Source organism: Perognathus longimembris, chromosome 20 (genome assembly GCF_023159225.1).
Source record: "Perognathus longimembris pacificus isolate PPM17 chromosome 20, ASM2315922v1, whole genome shotgun sequence".
Taxonomy (NCBI): Eukaryota; Metazoa; Chordata; class Mammalia; order Rodentia; family Heteromyidae; genus Perognathus; species Perognathus longimembris.
The window spans coordinates 16,762,492-16,777,037 of record NC_063180.1 but is presented as its reverse complement, the minus strand read 5'-3'; the positions used below and the strand labels follow the sequence as shown (position 1 = coordinate 16,777,037).

Genomic DNA, 14,546 nt, shown 5'->3' with positions numbered 1-14,546 from the left:
AGGAAGGCCTTCTCCAATCTCACCTCCATGGGCCATGGTCGTGGGATGGCCTGAATGCAGGAAGCCCATCTTTCTGTCCGGGTACCCTTCCATCCTGCGGTCTCTGGGGCTGCACCTCCCACCTGGGCCCAAGCTGGTGCTGGAGCGGGTTCGGCTCCAGAATCCTGATTGGTTTGTGTCCAGCGAAGACCCGCCCCTAGTGGATCCCTAATGGCTGGGAGACTGGGAGGCGCAGCTTATCGCTGAGCTGGAATAAGGGGGCGGGGCAATACCCAGTGAGAACGTGGGTTGGTCAGAAGGCGGGCCCTTACAGCTTCGGAGAGTTCTCATTGGTTCGTGCACACTTGCGTCAGTAGCATGGGGCGGAAGTGCCTGGTAGTGGAGGCGAGGTGGGAGTAAGGGTGTTGAATCTGGAAATTGGAGGGGAGACGGACGGTCAGTTTGGGGGAGTAACCGAGGGCAGAGATGAGCGTCCAAAAGGGCTGAGATTTGGCGTACGGGAAAGCACAGAATTGCATCCGAGGGAGCTCGGTGTGGAATCCCGGAAGACTCCGACGGGTGCCTGAGGGGTCCTAAGTGGGGGGGGATCCGAGGAGAGGCTCCGGCTGGGGTTAGCTGCGGCAGGTGATCAGACGGAGAGAGTCGAGGTCGGGGAGGGTCGGAGAGGGGCTCTGAGAGCCGTGCACTTGGCAGCAGGTCGAGAGCGGGTCCCCAAGTTAAGGGGGGAGGGGGGGCTTGCATGTGGAGACTTCGTGAAAGCCGCCCTGCGGCGGGCTAGGCGCTGGAGAGGGCAGATGTGTACTTTGGTGGCTCTGAGTGAACACAGGTTTGGAGGAGCCTTCTGGGACTCGCTTCCAGGGGGGACCTTGAGGGAGGGGGATCATGGCCTTTGAGAGGCTGGGTTTTAGAGATCTGGGCCTCCTTGGAGAGCTGAGGTGAAGCCTGGCCCTTATTGGATCAGAAGGGTGGATCACGAGATGGGAGGTTTAGCGACTGCGGTCTGTCCTTCCTCCCCACAGGACTGCCATGGAGGAGCAGGCCCGGGTCCCGGCCCTGGAGCCATTCAGAGTGGAACAGGTTCTCAGGACTGGGGGCTAGAGAGGAGGGAGGTGGGGGCGGGGTGGGAGAGGCCAGGCTGACTCCCGCATCCTTGGGTTGGAACAACCTCCTTCCTCCAGATTCATTTTTACCTTCGGAGTCCATTCCCATCCCCAACTCCACCCTTAAAATGGCCATGATTCCCTCAACTTCAGAATCTGGACTGCCTGGGGCCATCTCCAGAGGGAGAGGGTGCTCAGAGATGAAAGACCCCCTGTATGGGGCAGAGGACCACATTGTCAGGAGACTCTCTCCACCATAGGCACCACCTGTAATCTACTATGTCCCAGACTTCATCTCCAAGGAAGAGGAGGAGTATTTGCTTCGACAGGTGACCCCAATACTACCCTCCACTGTTTCCCACCTCTTCCCATATTTCTCTCCAACAAAAGTCCCTATATGAGAGCCCCAGGGGCTGCAGAGAGACACCTCTCTTTCTCTTTCTCTCTCTCTCTTACACACACACACACACACACACACACACACACAATTAGGAACTTCTAGGGCCAAACAGCAAGAAGGTGAAACCAAACTGATTCTTACAAAGGAGGTGTTTAGTATGCAGTTCAGACTCCCTGTACTGAGATGGCCCAATTCAGCTCCAAAATGAGGCTGTTACTGATAACAGATTCCTTGTGCAGTCCAATGTGACTAGAACCTTGGGAACAAGGGAGTTACAGAGCTCTTCTTACTCCTTATGTTGAGGTATCCCTTATCAGCTTATAAGCTGAGATAGCCCAGTTCAGATCCTTGAGATTGGAGAGTGAAGGATTCAATGTTAAGCTTACTGTGCCAAGAAAGCCCAGGAATCAGTGTTACAGAGAAAACTTTTCTGCACTAAGATAGACCCAGACTTGGAAACAAGGTTACTGAGATGGCCAGTCCATATTCTGTTCTTAAAGTTTAGGAAAGGAAGAATTTAGAAAGTCCAGAATTGCAATATTGGGATAGCCCTTTGCATCTCAGAACCTTGAGTTACAAAGCACAGATTTTCCCTGTGCTAGGTTTGCCTGCTTCACTTTGAGCCCCAAGGTCAGGTTCGCTACAGAACAGTCAATCTTGTGCTGAGATAGCTCAGCCCACAACTTTGGATTGGGGGATTCAATATTGTATATATTTTAGAATACCTGGACTGAAATACCCCAGGCCAGCCCTATAACCATTCTGAGAGACAGACAGACAGACAGACAGATTAGGTTTCTTGGACTGAAACAGTCCATTCTAGACCCTTGGGATCTTGGCAGTGAAGGATTTTGAAATATTTTCCTTGTACTGTGATAGCCCATCTTAGCATACTCACTTCTCAGGGCAACAGGAACAAGGGGGTTCTAGAACTGAGATTATCCCCCAGTAACCCTGAAATCAAGAGAGTACAGACTGCTTTCTAGGCTTCAGAGCCTAGGCCCACCTGAGTTCTGAGTAGATTCTGATCAAGATTGAACACGCTGGTGGTCACAGAGGGCTTTGGAGCCAATGGCCTTCCCAGACAGAAAGCTGACAATGACATCCCGGGGACACACTATCCCTATCCCCCCCCCCAGGTGAGGGCCCCTATGTGGCCTGGATGGAGAATCCCAGAGGGGCTGCTCTTTGAAACCTTCCCTGTCTCCTAGGTTTGCAATGCCCCAAAGCCAAAGTGGACCCAGCTCTCTGGGAGGAAGCTGCAGAATTGGGGTGAGTGTCCCTGGCTGGAGGCATAAGTGGTACTGGGATGTGTTTCAGGATGCTGAAGAGGGGTTCTTTTAAGGATTCAGGGGGTCCCAAAAGCCAGATGGGTTCTGGGGGCATCCATGGAGGTCCCAAGGAGTCGGGAGTATCTCACAAGGCTCAGGGGTCTGGAGAAGGCAGAAAACCTTGGAGGGGCCCAGTGAATATCTCCAAAGGTTTGAGGGTTCTTAGGGGTCTGGTGTTTTTACCCACTGGAATATCCCTAATATGGTGTCAGGGCTTTGTGCCCGGGTGCCCTAAGGACCCCATTGCATTTCACAGGTGGGCTTCCCCATCCTCGAGGGATGGTCCCTGAGAAACTACCTCCATGGCTCCAGCGCTATGTGGACAAAGTATCTGACCTTGGCCTTTTTGGGGGCCTCCCAGCCAACCATGTCCTCGTGAACCAGTATCTGCCTGGGGAAGGCATTATGGTAACCACACACCCCTGCTCTGACCCCTATGATCATGACCCCCTTTCAGAGCACTGAGGTGGGTGTGTCCCCAGCCCCTGGGAGCCCTCTTTGGATCTAGAGGGTGGGGGGCTGGGTTCCTGCCCTGCCCAGCCCTGGTGCCCCTTCCCAGCCCCATGAGGATGGACCACTCTACTACCCGACCGTCAGCACCATCAGCCTGGGCTCCCACACCATGCTGGACTTCTACGAGCCACGGCAGCCAGAGGATGATGACCCTATAGAGCAGGTAGGGCCCGCAACACTTCCCTAAACCCTCAAGGGGCACCCCAGTACCCCATCCTCCAGGATGACCTGGTCACACTGCCTTTGAAGTTATTCCAAAAACTCAGACCGCTTCCTCTGTTCCCTTGAGAGCTATACCCACTTCCTCTCAGACATCCCATCTACTTACAGGATATTATACGTGCTAGGGTATTCAGTTACCCAGCACTCTGCCTGTGTGTAGAGGCCCTGACATCCCACAGACCCTCTGACCTCACATAGTTTTTGAATAGCCTGAGTTTCATATATACCCCATGCAGGGCTCCCAGTAGCCCAACATAGATTCTCTCTCTTTTTTTGTGTGCCAGTCCTGGAGTTTGAGCTCAGAACCTAAGCTCTTCTTTTGTTTATTTGTTTTGTTTTTGTTGCCAGTCCTGGGGCATGGACTCAAGGCCTGAGCACTGTCCCTGGCTTCTTTTTGCTCAAGGCTAGCACTCTACCACTTGAGCCACAGTGCCACTTCCGGCTTTTTTTTATATATGTGGTGCTGAGGAATCGAACCCAGGGCTTCATGTATATGAGGCGAGTACTTTATCACTAGGTCATATTCCCAGCCCCCTAAGCTCTTCTTTTAAAGCTCAAGGGTAGTGCTCTAGCACTTGAGTCACAGTTCCACTTCAAGATTTTTGATAGGTTAGTTGGAGATAGGAGTCTCCCAGGCTGGGTGCTGGTGGCTGACAAATGTGAGCCTGGGTGCTCAGGAGGCTGAGATCTGAAGATCATGGTTCAAAGCCAGCCTGGGCAGCAAGGTCTGTGAGACTCTTAATTCCAGCAAACCACCAGAAAACTGGAAGTGGCACTGTGACTCAAAGTGATAGAACACTAGCCTTGAACAAAAGAGGTTGGACGGCTCGCAGGCCCTGAGTTCAAGTCCCATGACCAGCCTCCCCCTACCCCACCCCCACCCCAAAAAGAAAAAGATTTAAAAAAAAAAGGCTTATGGACTGTCCTGCTTGGGCTGGCTTAGAACTGTGATCCTCAGCTCTCAGCCTTTTCAGTAGCTTAGGATTACAGGCATGAGCCATCAGCACCTGGCTAAGCAACAAGTTTCTGACACCCACCGGTGTTCACATAAACACACACACATACACATACACACACTCACACACGATCAATGTTCCCCTGTCTTCCCTTTGCCTCCTGTTGCTGGTACCTGCCTGTAATGTCACGTGGCATCCCGATGTCCCTGGGTGCCACCCTCCCTCGGGGCCCCTCCTCGCTGTCCCACCCCCGGGTCCTGACTTTGGTTCTGCTCTGGTGTCCCCAGGACTTCCCCGGGAGCCCTGGTCCCCCGCACGCACGCAGCTCCGCCCCTGTTACCCCCTGGGAGGGCTCCACGGCCCCTGTCCCCAGATACCCACAGCGTGCCCGGTCCTGCCCGCAGCCTCGGCCCCCGCCGCGCCCCGCCACCTCGCTGCTGCTGGAGCGGCGCAGCCTCCTGGTGCTGCGGGGGCCCGCATACGCTCGCCTCCTGCACGGCATCGCCCCGGCCCGCGCCGACGCGCTGGGCGCCGACCCCGCCGCGCTGCCGCCTAACGCCGCCGCCTGCCCATCCGCGCGGCCCGGAGCGCGCCTGGAGCGCGGCACGCGGGTCTCGCTTACCATCCGCCGGGTGCCGCGCGTACTGCGCGCCAGCCTCCTGCTCGGCAAGTGACCCCGCTCCCAATAAACACGACATTGTTCTTTCCTTGGTTTGGGACTTCTTTTTAAGGGAGGCAGGCATGATTGCACTTGCGCCCTTAAATGGATGGGGGTAGGTTGAGGGGGAGGGGGTCAGGATCCAGGGGTGTGTGTGTGTGTGTGTGTGTGTGTGTGTGAGGTACTGGAGCTTGAACCCAGAACTTAAGGTCTGTCCCTGTTTTAGCTCAAAGAGAGTGCTCTTAGTTCCACTTCTGGCTTTTTTAAAAAAATGTCTTTAAAATTATTTTATTTAGGGGCTGGGAATATGGCCTAGCGGCAAGAGTGCTTGCGTCCTATACATGAAGCCCTGGGCTCGATTCCCCAGCACCACATATACAGAAAATGGCCAGAAGTGGCGCTGTGGCTCAAGTGACAGAGTGCTAGCCTTGAGCAAAAAGAAGCCAGGGACAGTGTTCAGGCCCTGAGTCCAAGGCCCAGGACTGGCAAAAAAATAAAAGAGTCCCACAGACTTTCCTGACCAGCCTGGATTTTTTTTTTTTTTTTTTGCCAGTCCTGGGCCTTGGACTCAGGGCCTGAGCACTGTCCCTGGCTTCTTTTTACTCAAGGCTAGCACTCTACCACTTGAGCCACTGCGCCACTTTTGGCCATTTTCTGTATATGGTGCTGGGGAATCGAACTCAGGGCTTCATGTATAGGAGGCAAGCACTCTTGCCACTAGGCCATATTCCCAGCCCTTGACCAGCCTGGCTTTGAAGCGTAATCCTCCAATCTCAGTCTCCTCTTGAGTAGCTAGGATGACAAGTGTGAGCCACCAGAGTCCCAGATCCAGGGCTCTGGAGGGTTTGGTGGGAGTTTTCTGTCACACACTCCTTGAGATGGGAGTGTTCTGCTAGGGAGGAAGGAGTTAAGTGGCCCACTGTCACCTCCAATGGGCATCAGATTACCAGCATACACGTCCTTCCAGGAAGGGGTGGAGCCAGGCCCAGCCTTGAGCTCTCAGCTGCCCAGAGCCTGGGTGAATCCTCCTGAGACCTGCAAACAGCTTGGACAACTTGTCTTGTCCCCAGCCCCCAGTTATGGCCTTGTGTCCACCTCAGGGCTGTAGACTCTTCTTAGAGCCCCTCAACCATCCCCCCGGAGCCCCTAGGGAGCCTGATGTTGGTGGTTGTGCCAGCTTTCCTGCATCTGGAGAGGAGACAAGCAGGTGGGAGCTGGAGATTTGGTCCTAAGGTGGGGGCAGAGGCAGGGGTCACTTCAGGGTAGGGGGTACTGTGCCTGTGAAACAGGATGGAAAATGAGGCACAGTGGCTCATCCAGGGTCCTGTCAACCCTAACCTCTAGGCCAGCACAAGCCCAGGTGTTTTCAGATGCCCCTGGCCATGTCCAGGGTGGGGAGAGGGGCACGGAGCCCATCACCAGTCCCTCAAGAACATCAACAGTCTCATCTCCTGAGGACCCAGCTGTGAACAGACACCATGAGGTGAGCTGAACTGGCCAGACCCTGTGTGCTGCCCCACCTCCCTTCTGTCCACAGAACTGGCCTTCACCTGGGGATAAGGTGGAAAGTTGGGAAAGATCCCTAGGGGCTATCTGTGGGAAGAGCCAGATTCTTTGCCAGGATTTCTTAACCAATCCAGTGCAGAATTTCAATATTTACCTCATTTTCTTCCCCCACCATCCATACCCTAGGTCCCTCCATATACTCAAATCTCCAAGATTAAAAAGCTACATACACTCTGTGTGTGTGTGTGCGTGTGCGCACGTGCGCTGTAGTAGCTTTGCTAGGTATTCCTGAGCTACCCTTGGCAGGCTGCAGACCTTGATCTTCCTACTTATGCCTTCTGTATAGCTGAAATCACAACTCCGTGCCACCATGCCTGGCTAAGTGGTTGAGATGAGGTATTGCTAATGTTTTGTCTGGGCTGGCCTGGAATGGCAATCCTATCTCTGCCTCCTAGAGTAGCTACCTCAGCCACCCCAGCTGGCCTGAACCTTGAACTAGAAGTCCCTTAACCCCATGTGAAAGACTCTGCCTCCCCCTCCCCCTCACTGGTCCTAATTGAAACTCTTGTTTCCCAGCACCCCATCTCTAGTCTGGAGGTACTGGAAGCTGAGCAGGACAGCCTCTACCTTTGCCTGTTGGGGCTGGGCCTCCGTCTGCAGGACCTGGAGCCGGGCCTTGGGCCTTGGACACTGGCCCAGAATAGGATGGTCCAGCTGCAGGTGGGCAATGGGAATCTAGGGCACGGGAGGGTGGGCTGGAGCCTCAGGAGTGGGTAGCATTCCTGACATGGGAAGAGGGTGTATTCCATATTCCGGGTTTCTGGAGAGGAGATGGGGGAGTGGTAACTCTAGGCTCTGGGTCTCTAGGAGTGCATGTTAAGGGTCTCCAACCATTTGTTCCAGAAGCTACAGGCAGAGCTCCGAGGTGCGGCTGAGCGCGTGGATGCACTTCTGGCATTTGGTGAGGGGTTGGCCCAGAGGACTGAGCCCAGGACCTGGGCATCTCTGCAGCGGATCCTGAAGGCCCTAGTTGCCCACCGTGACACCATCTTCCGACGCCTCTGGCAGCTGCAAGCCCAGCTAATCAGCTATAGCCTGGTATGGCCCGCCATGGTGGGCCCCAGCCGAGTCCCTAGTGCCCCAGCTCCCATGACTTCTATCTGTCCTCTGATCCAGGTATTTGAGAAAACCTGCACACTGGACCACAACTTGGAAGTTGAGGGTGACTCAGATGAGCCAGCACCCGGTGGGGCCTGGGGGCCCTGGACACCCAGTCACCTCCCCACTCCCATGGAACTGGAATGGGACCCAGCTGGAGATGTTGGAGGCCTTGGGCCTTCAGGGCAAAAAACAGCACAGACACCAGGGGCTCCCTGTGAGCTTTGTGGCCACAGGGGTCCCCAGGGGAGCGGACAAGGCCTTGAGGTGAGATCAGTCCCTCCTCAAGGGCTCCACTACTCAAATAGGCACCCACAGGGCAAATTCTGTGTGTCTTCTTGAAGCGTCCTTCCCTTTTGAGGAGGTGCTGGTGTCTAATTCTTGGTGTCTTTGTGATTTCCTAGCTGTCTCATATCTGTGTCTCCATGAATCTCTCCATCTCCCTTACTCCCTCTTTCCCATTCAACACCTTTGCCCTGTCTCCTCTCATCCAGCCACACTTGCTACATTTCTGCAAAAGACTCCCACTTTACCCCAATCTGAGATCCCCAGGTGCCCACCCAGCTCCCCTTCATTCCATCTCTCCTCAGATGTCATCTCAGAGTCACCTGACTCTCAGCTTGGTGCTCCTTATCTTCCTATGGTTTTCCTGATGCCATTTAGCAGACCTTGATGCTACCATGTGCCTGTTGATTTTTGGCCTCTGGTGAGAATATAAGCTCTGCGGAGGGCAGGATTTGGCCAGCCTCCATCCCCTGCTCCTAGAACTGAAATAGACACTCATTAAGTATTTGTTGAGCAAATGAATAAATAATTTCTCTCTTCTTGGTTTCTTCAGCTCTGTGCCACTCCCTCTGTCCTGTGGAGATCAGCACGTTCCCCAGGATGTCATTCCTGTGACACCTGACTTCCAACACCTGCCAGGTTGCAAAAGCCATATTCCCTTCTCTCTCCCTCCCCCCACAGGACATTCTAGCCCTGGGGCTCAGCCACCGAAAGTGCTTAGCAGGTCATCAAAGACACTCTCTACTCCAGAAGTCTCAGGTGAGTTTGTCTTTATCAGGGACCTCTAATGTCACTTAGGCTCTTCATCCCCCAAGTGGCATCCTGCTCAGCTAAATGGCATTGTTTTACCCAGGAGGAGAGGGCCTGAGACCTGCTGGCCGCAGCTAAACCCTAGGTTGAGTCTACTTGCCTAGTGTGGGTCCATGGGCTGCCACTTGAACCAGTCAGAGAGCTCCAAAACTCCCATTGGCTAAGGCTAGGTTTCATGTCCAATCCTGAAAGTGGCGCAGAGGAGATTGGGCTTTGCCTGCAGGTCTGAAAGTGAGGGGCTGACAACTGCCCTCCCTCTACCCAGTTGAACCACTGAAGGGAGGGATGGGCTGAGTGTTGTGGAGGGCAGGTAGTCATCCACACCTGGAGAAAGTTTGAGTCCCTGTGGAGTTCTGGGGTTCCAGGAAAGAAGAGGAATAAGACCAGCCTTGTAGGTCTGCAGTACTAGGCAAATGCATGCTAAGGGTCCCATCTGTCCCTTCCTCTGTGGGCTGCCCTCCCTCAGGACAGAAAGAGGCGAGCCCCGCCCAGCATGCAGGATGTGATGCTGGAGGAGGACCCTGGGTAAGATGTTTGAGAGGAACCTAGGGGTGGGTGGAGGGACAGGGCTCATGGCAGTAGTCCACTCTGATATTGTGCATTTCATTCTCAGGGTCCTTGTTCCTGCTTCCAGGTGGCCTTTGACCTTGCTCCTTCTCTTCTTCCTTCTGGTGGGTGCCATGGTGCTTCTGCGCATGTCTGGGGGACTCTGCTGCTCTCATGCCCAACTGGCCAGGACCCCCTACCTGGTACTTAGCTACGTCAATGGTCTCCCCCCAGTCTGAGCACCTAGCCAGGACATGGGGAATAAACAGTCACTGTCTAAAGGGGTGTGGAGGGCTGGGAATATGGCTTAGCGGTAGAGTGCTCACCTTGCATACATGAAGCCCTGGGTTCGATTCCTCAGCACCATATAAACAGAAAAAGCCAGAAGTGGTGCTGTGGCTCAAGTGGTAGAGTGCTAGCCTTGAGCAAAAAGGAAGCCAGGGACAGTGCTCAGACCCTGAGTTCAAGCCCCAGGAGTGGCAAAAAAATAAAATAATAATATAATAAAAAGTGTGTGGAGGTACTGAGTCACCTGAAATCTGGGATGCAGCCCCTTCTGGAGACCCCTTTGTTTTGAGCATGACAGAGGACAAGCTATCTTGGGTTTGTTTTCCTCAGACCTGGAGACAGATTCAAGCACAAGTGATAGATTTGGGGTCCCTCCCTAGGAGGGGGCGGCAGGGAATGAGGATGTGAGTCAGAGAAGCCAAAACTGGGCCAGGCGTCGGTGACCTGTCATCTCAGGAGGTTGAGATCTGAAGATCACAGTTCAAAACCAGCCCGGGCAGCCGGTGAGACTCTTATCTCCAATTAACCAGAAAACCAGAAGTGGTGCTGTGGCTAGAGTGGTAGAACACTAGCTAGCCTTGAGCTGAAGAGCTCAGGGACAGCACCCAGGCCCAGAGTTCAAGCCCCATGACCAACCAACCAAAAAAGGCCAAAACTTGGGCTGAGAATATGGCCTAGTGGTAGAGTGCTCACCTCGTATACATGAAGCCCTGGGTTTGATTCCTCAGCACCACATATATAGAAAAAGCTGTGGCACTGTGGCTCAAGTGGTAGAGTGCTAGCCTTGAGCAAAAAAGAAGCCAGGGACAGTGCTCAGACCCTGAGTCCAAGCCCCAGGACTGGGAAAACAAAAACAAAACAAAAATGGCCAAAACTGGGTGGGTTAGTGGGCTGCTTGCTGTTCTGGGAGCCCGAGTGCCACCCCACTGGATGCTGCCAGGGAACTACGTAAAACATACTCTTAAGTTGCTCCATCCAACAGGTAAAAAAGTTATGGCATTGATATACCACCTTCCGTTTGACATTGAGGACTGACCCTGAGGCCTGGCCTCCCCAGCCCCTCCTTCAGGCAAAGCAGGACAAGTGCCTGTACCTGGCAGCTAGAGGAAAGTACTGTGGGTGAGCAGCTGTCAGCACCTGCTCCAGGGTCTCACTCATCCATCTAGGAGCTCTTGCCATGATGATTACTATTAGGTACTGGGAATTAACTCAGGACCTCATGATTGCTGGGCAGGCACACTACTACTTGAGCATGGCACCATCCCTTATTTAAAAAATTATTTATTTTTAAAAATGTACTGGTACCAGGACTTGAATTCAGGGTTTTGAGCTTTTATTCAAGTTTCTGGCTCATGGCTGGCTCTCTACCACTTGGTCCACACTTCCAATGAAGTATTTTGCAGGTTGCTTGGAGATAGTCTCTTGGACTGATTGATTTCAAATCTTGATCCTCAGACCTCAGCCTCCTGAGTAGCTAGGATTATAGGCGTGAGCCATTGGTTCCTGGCCTTCTCAGGGTCTTGACAACACCAGGGATTCTGTCATGGAGATGGGGACTCTAGTTAAGGTTTGGGAAGAGGTAGGAACTGCATCAGACTCAAGAACAGAGGCGAGTTCTATGGTGGTCTTCTGGATGTTCATTTCACACAGATTCTGTCTCTATGAATTTTCACTACTACTCAATGCTGTGGCCTCACCCTAACAGACACAAAGAATTGACACACAGGGAAAAGGACTGAAACTCAGCCCTTACTGACTTTAAACAGAAATGGGAGTTTATTTCTATGAGTAATTAAGAAGTTTAGGACTTCAGGCACAACTTGATCCAGGGCCACAAAGGATATATCCACCTCAGTTCTTGTTTTGGTTTCTTCCTTAAGTCTAGTGGTGGCAAGAGTAGCCTTCAGGCATTCAGGAGTGGTGGTACATGCCTGTAATTCCGGCACTCAGGTGGTAGAAGCAGGAAGGTCCTGGGTTCAAGACCAGTCTGTTACATAGTGAAACCCTGGAGAGAGAAAAAGAGATAAGATATTCTGTGCCTTCCAGTGGGGTGATCAGATCTGTAAAAAAGGCCAAATGTTTTCCAGAAAGCAGGTTTTATCTAATTACAAATTCTGAGAAAATATACATAAGAGGTTTTCTGTTTGCTTTTGAGACAGAATCTTGCTATGCAGCTGGGGCCGACCTTGCACGCCCTGCCTCCTGAGTCTCCTGATGCGTTTGCCTCCACAGTGTTAGAGTTACTACAGGTGTGCTGTCCAACTTCTCATTAAGACTTTTATGTAGGAAGTATAGTTGTGGCTCAAGTGGTAGAGCACTAGCCTTGAGCACAGAGGCTGAGAGTGCCCAAGCCCTGAGTTCAAGCCTGAGGACTGGAAAACAAAACAAAACAAACAAACAAACAAGCAAAGATAAGGATGAACCATGAGATACTGATCATCAGTAATCTGAAATGTTCTAAGTTCTGGAACTTTCTGCACAACAAACACTATGCCACAAGTGGAAAATTCCACACCACAAAACTTTGTTTCCTTGGTCAATTTTTATTTATTTAGTTGTTGCTGTTGGTCTTTTGTGTATGTGTTGGTACTGGGGTCTGAACTCAGGGCCTGGGTGCTGTCCCTTAGCTTTTTTGCTTAAGGCAGAGGGGCATGGGAGTGGGACAGGTATGATCAGCTGCTGTGACAATGTATATTTAATTCAATGGGTCACCCTTACAGCCATGTGACCAAGGCAGACCACACCCATTTCTTTGATCAGGACCTTGAGGCAAGTATCACTTGGTGATCATTTAATCACATGTAACCACTAAGCAGCGCTGCAACTGGGATTCCAGGCTGGCCCTCCAGTTCTAGGGTTCATGCCGTGTGCCCCTCCCCATCCTCTCTACTTGAGAAAGCCCGCTGTTCTCAACACCCACCTGTATGATCACCTAACCCAAGAAGCCTGTCTTGCACATGGCCTGCAGCCTGGCTCAAAGGCCCTATCTTGGAGCTAATTGGGACTCAAGGTCATGAGCCAGGGGTGAGGAAGAGGTGGGAGATGAGACTGAGGGATGCAATGGAGGCTGAATGAGTAAGACCCCAATCGGCCACTTTCAGAACTTTGGCTTTTACCTTGAGATGGAGCCAGCATAGCATTAACAGGGTGGTCACCTTGGGGCTGGGGATATAGCTCGGTGGTAGAATGCATGTGCAAGGCCCTGGGTTCCATCCCCAGCACTGCAAAACAAATGAACATCACTATAAGTCAGGAACACCTTCTTGAACAAAATGGGCTGAATGAAACAGGTGGCTAAAGCCTAACAGTACAGAAAGCCAAGCAGATGCCACATGCTATTATCGCAGACTTGTGCTCTAGGGCACCACAGGTCCTACCTGGAACTCAGTATTCTTCCCACTTTGCTCCCACTAGGCCTTTATCGACACTAGTCCTCTTACTTGGAATCCCATCTTTGCTGGACATGGCCATGGCCGTACACACTCATAATGCCAGCACTTGGGAAGCTGAGGCAAAGGAGGATCTAGAGTTTGAAGCCAGCCTGGGCTACCTAGTAAGATCTTGTCTCAAAACACAAAGAGGTGCCGACCGCTGAGCGAAGGTGGTACATGGACTGGCACGTAGGCACTTGCACACACAAAGTTTTGGAGAGCATGTGCGTCTGGGCTCCCCATGAGCTGGGGTAAGTAGATGTCAGTTTGACACTGTCCTGCCTGTGAACGTCCCGGGCCACTCCAAGTCTTCACAGGGCGGATGGTGTGTGTGTGGAGGAGGGGGGGGGGTCTGATCGGTCACCAGGCACAGGCCTTCAGCTGTTCTCAGGACCTCTCACCTTCCATCAGGTGAGTTTCCAGTCTTCCCCCAAACTATCAGGCCGCACCCCGGGCGCCACCGAGAGGGGGACTCCTTCGCCGGTCACCGGTCTCGGGTGCCCCCGTGTGGTCGTGAGGTTCCCTCGGTCTGTGAACGTGGTCAGGCGGGGTCCCGGGGGCTCCGGCGGCGGTGGCGTCGTCCTGCTCCTCGACCGGGCCCCGAGGGCGCACGAAGGCGCCCATGGCGGTGGCGTGGCTCGAGCGCAGCAGCTGCAGCTGCCGGCGTCCGCGGCGGTACAGGTACTCGATGCGCAGCACGTCGGAGCGCGGGAGGCCGGCGTGCTGCCGGAACTCCGCCCGGACCCGCGCCTCCGCGCCCGGTTTCCCGCGACCGGCCCGCAGCAGCTCACGGTATAAGCTCAGAATCTGTTTCTGCATACGACTGAGGCGACTCATGACGGCGGCAGCCGTGCCGCCACCACAGGCGACTTCCGTCCGGCGCCCTTCCAAAAGCCGCCCCTTTCCTTCCTGTTTCCTGTACTCTCGCATCTGATTGGCTGTGGCTGCCGTGCGTCAAAACGGCCAGGGGAAAGGGGGCGGAGTCAGTAGCGCCCTGTCCCTCTTCTAGGGGAATCTGTGTCCTTGAGTGGATTGTGGTCCGTGGGATCCATCCTGGATCGGGGGAGTTCGGGGTCTAGTCGATCGGTCTCTTGGGCCGTGAGAGGGAGGGCAAAGGAGTCATAACAGGGCTGGGAATATGGCTTAGCAGTAGAGTGGTTGCCTTACATGAAGCCCTGGGTTCGATTCCTCAGCACCACATAAACAGAAGAAGCCAGAAGTGGTGCTGTGGCTCAAGTGGCAGAGTGCTAGCCTCGAGCAAAAGAAGCCAGGGACATTGCTCAGGCCCTGAGTCCAAGCCCCAGGACTGGCAAAAAAAAAAAAAAAAAAAAAGTCATAACTT

The 14,546-nt window shown here is 53.4% G+C and overlaps 3 protein-coding genes across 8 annotated transcripts; 2 read left to right on the top strand and 1 right to left on the bottom strand.

Moving 5' to 3' along the window:
• Nucleotides 1–356: 356 nt before the first annotated feature.
• Alkbh6 (alkB homolog 6) lies at nucleotides 357–5,229 on the top strand. Of its 3 annotated transcripts, none has more exons than XM_048329747.1 (7): nucleotides 357–435; nucleotides 1,020–1,077; nucleotides 1,361–1,429; nucleotides 2,712–2,772; nucleotides 3,088–3,239; nucleotides 3,391–3,507; nucleotides 4,927–5,229. In XM_048329747.1, the coding sequence occupies exons 2-7, from the start codon at nucleotides 1,027–1,029 to the stop codon at nucleotides 5,194–5,196; spliced, it is 720 nt and encodes a 239-aa protein (XP_048185704.1). In that variant the 5' UTR covers nucleotides 357–435; nucleotides 1,020–1,026; the 3' UTR covers nucleotides 5,197–5,229. The 3 variants fall into 3 exon arrangements, with proteins under 3 accessions (XP_048185704.1, XP_048185701.1, XP_048185703.1); XM_048329744.1 differs by having other exon boundaries at nucleotides 363–604; XM_048329746.1 differs by having other exon boundaries at nucleotides 364–558.
• A 738-nt stretch (nucleotides 5,230–5,967) lies between these two features.
• Nucleotides 5,968–9,798, top strand: Syne4 (spectrin repeat containing nuclear envelope family member 4). 2 transcript variants are annotated; one of them, XM_048329711.1, is made up of 8 exons: nucleotides 5,968–6,387; nucleotides 6,525–6,663; nucleotides 7,263–7,406; nucleotides 7,590–7,784; nucleotides 7,863–8,111; nucleotides 8,811–8,888; nucleotides 9,406–9,464; nucleotides 9,553–9,798. In XM_048329711.1, exons 1-8 carry the CDS (start codon nucleotides 6,260–6,262, stop codon nucleotides 9,722–9,724), a joined length of 1,164 nt encoding a protein of 387 aa, XP_048185668.1. In that variant the 5' UTR covers nucleotides 5,968–6,259; the 3' UTR covers nucleotides 9,725–9,798. The 2 variants fall into 2 exon arrangements, with proteins under 2 accessions (XP_048185668.1, XP_048185667.1); XM_048329710.1 differs by having other exon boundaries at nucleotides 7,590–8,111.
• Nucleotides 9,799–11,526: 1,728 nt separating this feature from the next.
• On the bottom strand, nucleotides 11,527–14,119 carry Sdhaf1 (succinate dehydrogenase complex assembly factor 1). Of its 3 annotated transcripts, none has more exons than XR_007208355.1 (3): nucleotides 13,606–14,118; nucleotides 12,890–12,994; nucleotides 11,527–11,778 (listed from the first exon to the last, which is right to left on the bottom strand). XR_007208355.1 is itself a non-coding variant. In XM_048329713.1 (2 exons), the coding sequence occupies exon 1, from the start codon at nucleotides 14,039–14,041 to the stop codon at nucleotides 13,643–13,645; it is 399 nt and encodes a 132-aa protein (XP_048185670.1). In that variant the 5' UTR covers nucleotides 14,042–14,119; the 3' UTR covers nucleotides 11,531–11,778; nucleotides 13,606–13,642. The 3 variants fall into 3 exon arrangements, 1 of the variants encoding a protein (XP_048185670.1); XR_007208356.1 differs by lacking the exon at nucleotides 11,527–11,778 and adding an exon at nucleotides 11,788–12,449; XM_048329713.1 differs by lacking the exon at nucleotides 12,890–12,994 and having other exon boundaries at nucleotides 11,531–11,778; nucleotides 13,606–14,119.
• Nucleotides 14,120–14,546: the final 427 nt, after the last annotated feature.

What these genes read in the sequence shown, in the direction of transcription:
- Syne4 (XM_048329710.1), top strand. Translation starts at nt 6,260, where the DNA reads ATGGCCTTGTGTCCACCTCAGGGCTGTAGACTCTTCTTAGAGCCCCTC. An exon ending in TCTGGAGAGGAGACAAGCAG is followed by an intron (nt 6,388 to 6,524) that starts GTGGGAGCTGGA and finishes CCTAACCTCTAG; the next exon opens with GCCAGCACAAGCCCAGGTGT. An exon ending in CTCTACTCCAGAAGTCTCAG is followed by an intron (nt 8,889 to 9,405) that starts GTGAGTTTGTCT and finishes GCCCTCCCTCAG; the next exon opens with GACAGAAAGAGGCGAGCCCC.
- Alkbh6 (XM_048329747.1), top strand. Translation starts at nt 1,027, where the DNA reads ATGGAGGAGCAGGCCCGGGTCCCGGCCCTGGAGCCATTCAGAGTGGAA. An exon ending in AGGAGTATTTGCTTCGACAG is followed by an intron (nt 1,430 to 2,711) that starts GTGACCCCAATA and finishes CCTGTCTCCTAG; the next exon opens with GTTTGCAATGCCCCAAAGCC. An exon ending in ATGATGACCCTATAGAGCAG is followed by an intron (nt 3,508 to 4,926) that starts GTAGGGCCCGCA and finishes TCCTGCCCGCAG; the next exon opens with CCTCGGCCCCCGCCGCGCCC.
- Sdhaf1 (XM_048329713.1), bottom strand. Translation starts at nt 14,041, where the DNA reads ATGAGTCGCCTCAGTCGTATGCAGAAACAGATTCTGAGCTTATACCGT.